The sequence below is a fragment of the Rhinopithecus roxellana genome, chromosome 6 (genome assembly GCF_007565055.1).
Source record: "Rhinopithecus roxellana isolate Shanxi Qingling chromosome 6, ASM756505v1, whole genome shotgun sequence".
In the NCBI taxonomy this organism is placed as follows: Eukaryota; Metazoa; Chordata; class Mammalia; order Primates; family Cercopithecidae; genus Rhinopithecus; species Rhinopithecus roxellana.
In genome coordinates, this window is record NC_044554.1 from 146,724,043 (window position 1) to 146,732,620 (window position 8,578).

General features: G+C 38.9%; 1 protein-coding gene across 1 annotated transcript in view; it reads right to left on the bottom strand.

Moving 5' to 3' along the window:
• The window catches only part of SKAP2 (src kinase associated phosphoprotein 2), a 210,283-nt gene extending 203,843 nt beyond the window's left edge, over positions 1–6,440 (bottom strand). The window contains exon 1 of the mRNA XM_030932381.1: positions 5,977–6,440. Within this exon, the coding sequence (XP_030788241.1) occupies positions 5,977–6,043 (67 nt within the window). The 5' untranslated portion in view covers positions 6,044–6,440. The remainder of the gene's footprint in view (positions 1–5,976) is intronic.
• Between the last annotated feature and the right edge of the window lie 2,138 nt (positions 6,441–8,578).

Genomic DNA, 8,578 nt, shown 5'->3' on the forward strand with positions numbered 1-8,578 from the left:
TTACGTTTTTTTGCAAATGATAAAATAACTCTCAGCTTCTGGATATAGTATCTAGCACAGGTTCCCACTCTTGAAAAGCAGTTTGGCCACTTGTCCTCACCACCCCCGGCTATCAAACAGCCTAGAATATGGCTCGCAGACTGCAGGTTAAAAACAAGTCTGGGCCGGGCGCGGTGGCTCAAGCCTGTAATCCCAGCACTTTGGGAGGCCGAGGCGGGCGGATCACGAGGTCAGGAGATCGAGACCATCCTGGCTAACACGGTGAAACCCCGTCTCTACTAAAAAAATACAAAAAACTAGCCGGGCGAGGTGGCGGGCGCCTGTAGTCCCAGCTACTCGGGAGGCTGAGGCAGGAGAATGGCGTAAACCCGGGAGGCGGAGTTTGCAGTGAGCTGAGATCTGGCCACTGCACTCCAGCCTGGGTGACAGAGTGAGACTCTTCTCAAAAAAAAAAAAAAAAAACAAGTCTGAAAGGTAACACCTCTTCTTCCTGCCTAATCCTCCAATCACCCAATACCTCCTGGCACATGCATATAAACACACTCAGCCTCCATGATGGCCTGAATTGTATGGGGGAGGGAGCAAGAATTGAGCTGAATCTACCACCATATGCTCAGCCGCAGATCAATAAAATAAAGGTAAAACCAATCACACAGCACCCCCAATGGCCTTACTAACTTAATTCCACATCTCTCTCTACATTGTGAATTGGGCCAGATTTCTCTCTGCTTTCACTGAGATGTGCTGTCACCAAACTTAATATGATAGGGATCCTAGCCTAGAATCTAAGCTGCCGTTAGGAGAAAAAAAAAAAAGATAAGCTCTTCTCTGTTAAACCAGGGTATGGCTCTGACCAAACGGCTACTGATGAAAACATAAAAAGCAATTAAACTGGGCACATGCAAATCAATGGAGCCAAATGCCCAAAGTTGGAATATGGCTAATTGAAAAGTTATTGATTGTTCTAACTGATGTTCTTCCCTGATTACTCAGCACGTGCTTTTACAGGTTGCAGATGAACTGTGGACTTTTCAAACATGGAAAAGGTGACATGAACTGGCACAAGAGCTCTCATGGTACAGTGGGTAAAACACACCAGAGTCTTACAATCCAATCATTGGACAAAATTTCCAAAATTGACTTTGGGAAGCTAAATGATATATTTTGATAGAAAGCTGGGCTGTTTAAACGTAGGGTTGAACATCTTTCAACCGCCAAAAGATGACTCTTGATAAATAGCACCTTACAATAATCAAAATCTTTTTACCACACATTTTCAAAGAAGCCACAGTGAATAACACATTAGTCTGAGATTTACACTATATTCACTTTTAGGCAGCATCTATTGTAATGTGTTCAGAATGTGATTGAAAAAGAAATGCAAACTCAGTGGAATGAAAAAGATAGACTTAGCTTTAATTGAAAAAGACAAACTAAGTGAATAATGAGTATATAAAATCTAGCCTATGCCACTTTTATCACCCATATATGACACTTAATCTGAAATTTATGAGAGACAACTAAACTGTGTTTCAAATCACCAGCAGCTTTTCCTACGCTGTTGTGTCTACCTTCTTTCTAGTAATACTTTAAATGCTGGTAACAGGAGCAATAAGCCCATTTGCAAATTTTTCATATAATGCTAACTTTTTAATATGTTTAGATTCTTATTTTTTAAGAAAACCAATGATAATTTGGATTGGGTAGCTATAAAAACTGTACATAATATCAAGAGCCTTATATAGCAATGAGATGAATATACTTTCAATGGACAGCCATGCCAAAAGATCTCCTCCCAAGACAAAGTAGGACATTATATACTTAAAATAGGCAAATAACTTTCCTAACACCACATCTTAATTCATCTATATTATTTAACCCATACAAAAAATCTCTATAAATCTCTAGTCCCTTAATTTACATATATTCCTATTTCCAGAAAAGAGTATATTGGAGGTACAATAGATTTCATTTTGAGATTAAATGTTCTCATATCAACTCTATGCTCTTTAGTGATTGCTGCCCAGATGGGGCAGGCTTGTTCTTGCTCCACAGGAAAATCCAGGTGCTAAGGAGGTAGGTGACTACTGGTGACTCAGTAGGTGGCACTCTTCCCTTTACATACTCAGCCAATGTCCCAGAAGGAAGTTATGAGATACTAGATACACCATAAATAATTCTCATAGGAAAAATAAAACCAAAATGTTGACCAAATTATAAATGGAACTTTGGAAAGGTAAAAATCAAATCGTAATATACTCAGCATTGAAAAAATTCTGCCTCTATTTCAAATAAATTGTAATCTTCACCTAGTGCCCCTACAGGAATCCCTTTAGGGGACTGATTATATACCCTAAATAATATTGTGTGAAAAAAATTCATACATTATAATCAATGTGTGAAGATAATCAATGTCCCCTAAACATACTGATTATCTTCACACATAGTGTGTGGGAAAAACATTTTTAATGTTCTAAAAATTCCCAGTAGGGAAAATGTGGTATTTCTAATCAAGACTGCCATGTGAACAAAACCTCAAGATCACTTTGCAGAAACTATATAACCACTTTATTTATTGTTTGTTTGGTTTGGTTTCATTTTTCAGAGCACTAACAATCACTATTTTCTTCTTTTAACAATGGTTTCATTTGCTAATTTAGTAAACAGAAAATAACATCTTCTTAGAGCTTTCCTTTTAAAATTTGTTGTCCTAAAACAAATGAATGAGGATGAATGAGAATATCTGATTGCAAGCCACTAAAAAACCATTATTTAAAGGGTGATTAAACAAATAAAGGAGGCTGGAGGGAAGTGGTTCTAGTTCCTCTTACTTTCTTGCCTGTCTAGAGAAAAAAAAAATCACATAAATCAAGATTATTCTTGCTGCTAGTCCTAGTCAAAATATTTGGATGTGAGAGAAGATTAAATGGACAAGATTTGGGATTGTCCTTTGATTTCAATTATCCAGGCTAAACCTGTTCTTCCATTGTTGTAGAAAAGAAAAAAATCAAAGGTTGCCTGTAATGCATATGGTAGCTCAAAATTTGCTTTCAACAACGAAATTCTGTAAGTCCTTTTCTGTTCATATAACCAGAAGAATAATCAACATTTTATGAAAAGCATAGGTCTTCAAGACTGACTCCCAGAAAATATAACTAAAAATCAAACTATACAGCCACTTTTTCAATGGTATCTTTACACAACACATGTGAGTTAACAATAACAACCTTTTTTTTTTTTTTTTTTTTTTTTTTTTTACATTTCTATGGAATGTTTTTTATAGGGGAAGGAAGGGAGAGGGAACAAATGTTGAAAGTATAGCATAGAAGTGCCATAATCAGACAGAAAAATAAAAAGAAAGAAAAATAATAAATAAGAACACACTTGAGTACCTTCCCTTTTAAGCAGGTGAAATTTCAAACAATACATGACATATAATGATTTAGATAATAGGCATATGGAACACAAACAGATACATCTAAACAACATTATTTTAACAGTCATTATCTTTTGATTTTATATTCTTCTTTCTGAAAACAAAGGACTTTAAACCCCTGAAAAGTTTAGTTCCTTATCTTCTCTACCTTGGAATTCTAGCATAGTACCATGCATTCTAAGAGCACTCAACTGTTAACTACAACACCATTACCAATATCTCCTTAGTTTCAAAGAAATATGCCAAATAAGCCAGCAATATCTCTAATATTCAAACCAATATAAATACTTCTATAATGTTAGTTACTCTAAATCTAGTCATATAGTCTTACCCAATAAACTTGAATTATGAAAAGAATCATGTACAATGCCAACAATATTTTTAGATGAAATACGTGAAATAACTGCTGACAGCACCTATTCTTGAAGCCTTCTCTACCTCAAAAAAGATTTTAATTACAGTCAAACATAAAATGTTAACAATTTTCCAAATAAGTTTTTTAAAAACCCAAAAAACACTGATTTGTTAAATTTCTTTAAATATAAATACGCCCCAACTCACTTCCATACTTCTTGAAAATATCCTCTGAAAATAAAGTGTAATTCAAGTTTCTGATTCCAAAAGTTTTAATTGTAATATTTGTTTTTAATACTTCATGTGTTTTAATATGTGATTTGCTTTAATAATATAAAATAGTGAAAATGTCAATAAAAGGACCTTAAAATAATTTCAGACGTTATGCTAGTGTATTACCTGACTAAAGAGAGAAGGCAGAAATATATCGGAAATTAGCATTGGCAGATAATTTAAATATGTAATTTTGAGTTTTTAGTTAAATTACACAAATAAGGGCCACATGAAATACTTGTGATCTATGGGGATAAGAGAATAAAGGTTCTCATGACCTACATATCATATTATCTGTGATGTATGATTATGGATCCAAATAACAAACTGTACCATGGCAGTTGCCAAGCTTTAAACATGCACCTAGAGGTCTATATGTTAGTTCTTAAATTCAAAAATACAGACATAGAATATCCTGAAAATGGTTTTATCTATTTTTGGAATAATGATAAACACTTTTCTGCACTGGTTATTACAATAATATTCTAAATAAACAATTCCAGCATTGCAACAACAAAAAATGTTAAGTGTGGTCAAACAAAATCAGTAGTCACGTAGATGTAATAAAGCTGCCTGAAGTCAGTCTTCAGACTTCTTTAACTATTTCCCTTAGTGGTACCCTTTAATGACAACAAGCATTTCTTAGAGTGAAAGGCTATCCCACCACAAATGCATTCAACATCCTGTACCATAATCATACAAACATAAGTCTACATTCATACACTTAGTTTTCATTTCCCTATCATATTAATAATGCCAAGCACCAAAATTGAATGACAGCATATTAGGAGATTTGGACTCACATTGCTATAGGAGTAACTTACTATTTCAAATGTCACATTTTAGATGATGTTGCTTTTTAAGAGTTATAATAAGCAATCTGTAATCTAGTTATTCATGAACAATACTGAAAGATAAATATTTTATAGAATCTAAAACTAAAAATCGAAATTCAGTTTCCAGAATTCTGACGTACACAAGACAAAATAAATGCTGGCTGAAATTCCAGAACATTAAGATACGCAAGATTTGTGCTACCTTGAAAAGATATATTTTCTAACTTGTACAGAAATATAAATTTTTATTGGTTCTTAGTGAACATACACACCTCCATATCCAGAAAATTAATGATTCATTAATTTTCATAATGCTACTGAAGAATCACGTTTTTAGCTCCTAAAACAAGTTCCTATAAATGGTAATGTAAAACTGAAAAAGGGAAGAGAAGGGTGCAAACATAAAGTACTTTCATCGTGTCACACAGGAAGTAGAACTTTAACATATCCTTCCTTTTTTGCTTTAATATATTACTGAGGCTGGGGACAAGTGGCCATTTGAGAACCAGACCTTCTTCAAAAGTTGTAAACGTGAGTGAGCTTAATGTTTAAGAAAAATAGGAGTTTTAGAAATGACAAACTCTTTCACCCCATAACCCCTAACACCTGTGGCTCTGACATCTCTTTGAATCTCTTTGCATCTCTACATCCTCTACCTCCATTGGCCAGACCACCCAAGAACTACTTCTTCTGCTCCCTTCTGCCCGCTCACGCAGCATTCATTATAATTCTCTCCCTCTACCACTCTTCCTCCCCCGCCCTCCTCTGTCACACACACACACACACACACACACACACACACAGTCTTCACAATGCACATAGAAACGTCCTGATCCCATTTGTGTAGACCACCAAAAAGGGCTTCGCCACCATCCCCGCACCAAATTTCAACACACACGCCCACTCCCTTTCTGAGACGAAACAACCCTTCTCTCCTCCCTGTGCCGACCCCACTGGCTAGAAGACGTAGGGAGCGTGGGGATGGAGGATAAGGGCTCTGAGTGCTTCTGTCCCCACCGGCTTACCGTTCCCTCGCCCCCGCCCCAACAGCATTACCGCCGCCTTCCCGCTCTTTACCTGCCAACAGGTTCCTAATTTCCTCAGGGAGGGGGTATGGAGAGGAGGTGCTGCTGGGGTTGGGCATGTTAGGGAGCGCAGGGCGTGCGGGGAAAGAACCTGCGCTGAAAAGGTGACCGACGGGTTGGGGCTGCGGCTGCGACCTAGACTCAGGCTAGCGGCCCGGATAAAAACAGCGGGGCTACGAGTCGGGACACTGGCGGGCCAGCACTCACAATAAGGAAGTCACTGAATCTCCAGCGAGCAGCAGCTGGACTATCGGCCCAGCCCCGCCCAGAGGGTCGGGGCGGGGAGTTGGGTAGGAAGGGACACTAAGGGCCTTAGGGGTCCAACTGCGCATGTGTATTCCTCGGTTTTCCCGGCCCCAGAAGAGCGAGCCTCTGGGCGAGCCACGCCCGCCGCTACGCCGGGAAGCAGGAGGAGGAGCCACTGGTGGGAAGTGGGCGGACTGAGGCTGCGTCACCTGATCCTGCGTCACCTGATCCAGCGTCCGAAGCGCCTTACAGCCATTTTTGGTACTGGTGCCACCACAACTGCTGATCGTTTCTCCAGGATTCCAGAAAATAATGTATCCGTGATACACAGTGTATAGAAGTTTTCCGATTACACCTTCTGCGTAACAGTCAGTCCCACCGCAGTTTAACCCACAAGGAATTTTCTATTGTCCAAAACTATTATGGCCTTCTTTGTCCGATTGAACGGAGGTAACGAAGTCTCATTTTCCGCCAGTCGTCCCGGAGAAGCCAGTCTGGAGCCGCCCCGCAGCGCGCGTTGTGATTGGCTCTTACATTACTTCTCTACCTAATTCATATCCTTGGAGTGACAGATTTTCCCCATTATAAGGAAGAATGGGAAGTTCTAAGCACTGTCCTTTGGCAGGAAAAAACAAAACAAAACAAAAAATCAGAAGGCCTAATAGACATAGGCACCACTGTCCATCTACAAGCATCAAAAATAAAATTGCTGGTGGTGATTAGTAGAATAAAATTATAAAATCTGCTCACTCCAACTTGACCATTTAGTCAACAAATACTTATTGTTTGCTATCTGTAAAGCTTCTTAAAAGTTTTCTCTAAAAAAAAAATGGCTTCTTTAAAACCTTTAACAGGCATACATCTTTGTGCTTCCCAGATATTACATTTTTTAACAAATTGAAGGTTTGTGGCAACCCTGCATCAACCAAATCTGTGGGCGCCATTTTTCCAAAAGCATGTGCTCACTTCATGTCTGTGTCACATTTTGGTGATTCTCACACTATTTCAAACTTTTTCATTATTATTATTATATATGTTATAGTGATCTTTGAAGTTACTATTATAATTACTTTGGGGCAGCACAAACAGCACCCATATAAGACAGTGACTGTAATCCATAAATGTGTGCATTCTGACTGCTCTACCAACCATAACTTCCCCCATATCTCTCCCTCTCTTGGGCCTCCCCATTACTTGAGACACAACAATATTGACATTAAGCCAATGAATAACCCTACAATGGCCTCTGAGTGTTCCAGTAAAAGAATCACATGTCTGTCACTTTAAATCAAAAAGCAAGAAATGTTTAAGCTTAGTGAGGAAGGCATATTGAAAGCCGAGACAGACCAAAAGCTAGGGCTCTTGCACCAAACAGCCAGGTAGTGAATGCAAAGGAAAAGTCCTTGAAGGAAACTAAAAATGCTACTCCAGTGAACATGCGAATGATAAGAAAGCGAAGGAGACTTATTGCTGGTAAAGAACGTTTTCATGTTCTGGATGGAAGATCAAACCAAACATAACATTCCCTTAAGCCAAAGCCTAATCAAGTGCAAGGCCCTAACTCTCTTCAAGTCTACAAACGCTGAGAGGTAAGGAAGCTGCAGAAGAAAAGTTGGAAGTTAGCAGAGGTTGGTTCATGATGTTTAAGGAAAGAAGCCATCTCCAGAACATAAAAGTATAAGGTGAAGCAGCAAATGCTGGTGAAGAAGCTGCAGCAAGTTATCAAAAAGATCTAGCTAAGGCCAGGCGTGGTGGCTCATGCCTGTAATCCCAGCACTTTGAGGATGAGGCGGGCGGATCACGAGGTCAGGAGATAGAGACCATCCTGGCTAACATGGTGAAACCCTGTCTCTACTAAAAAAAAATACAAACAAAAAAATTTAGCCAGGCGTGGTGGCCAGCCGTGGCTGGCGCTTGTAGTCCCAGCTACTCGGGAGGCTGAGGCAGGAGAATGGCGTGAATCCGGGAGGCAGAGCTTGCACTGAGCGGAGATAGCACCACTGTACTCCAGCCTGGGCGGCAGAGTGAGACTCCATCTCAAAAAAAAAAAAAAAAAAAAATCTATCTAAGATATCTGATGAAGGTGGCTATACTAAACAAAGAGTTTCAATGTAGATGAAACAACACTTATTGGAAAACAATGCCATCTAGGACTTTTGTAGCTAGAGAGTAGAAGTCAATGCCTGGCTTCAAAGCTTCAAAGGAGAGGCTGAGTCTCTTGTTAGGAACTATTTCAGCTGCTGACTTTAAGTTGAAGCCAATGCTCATTTACTGTTCTGAAAATCCTAGGGCCCTTAAGGATTATGATAAATCTACTCTGCCTGTGCTCTATAAGTGGAACGACAAAG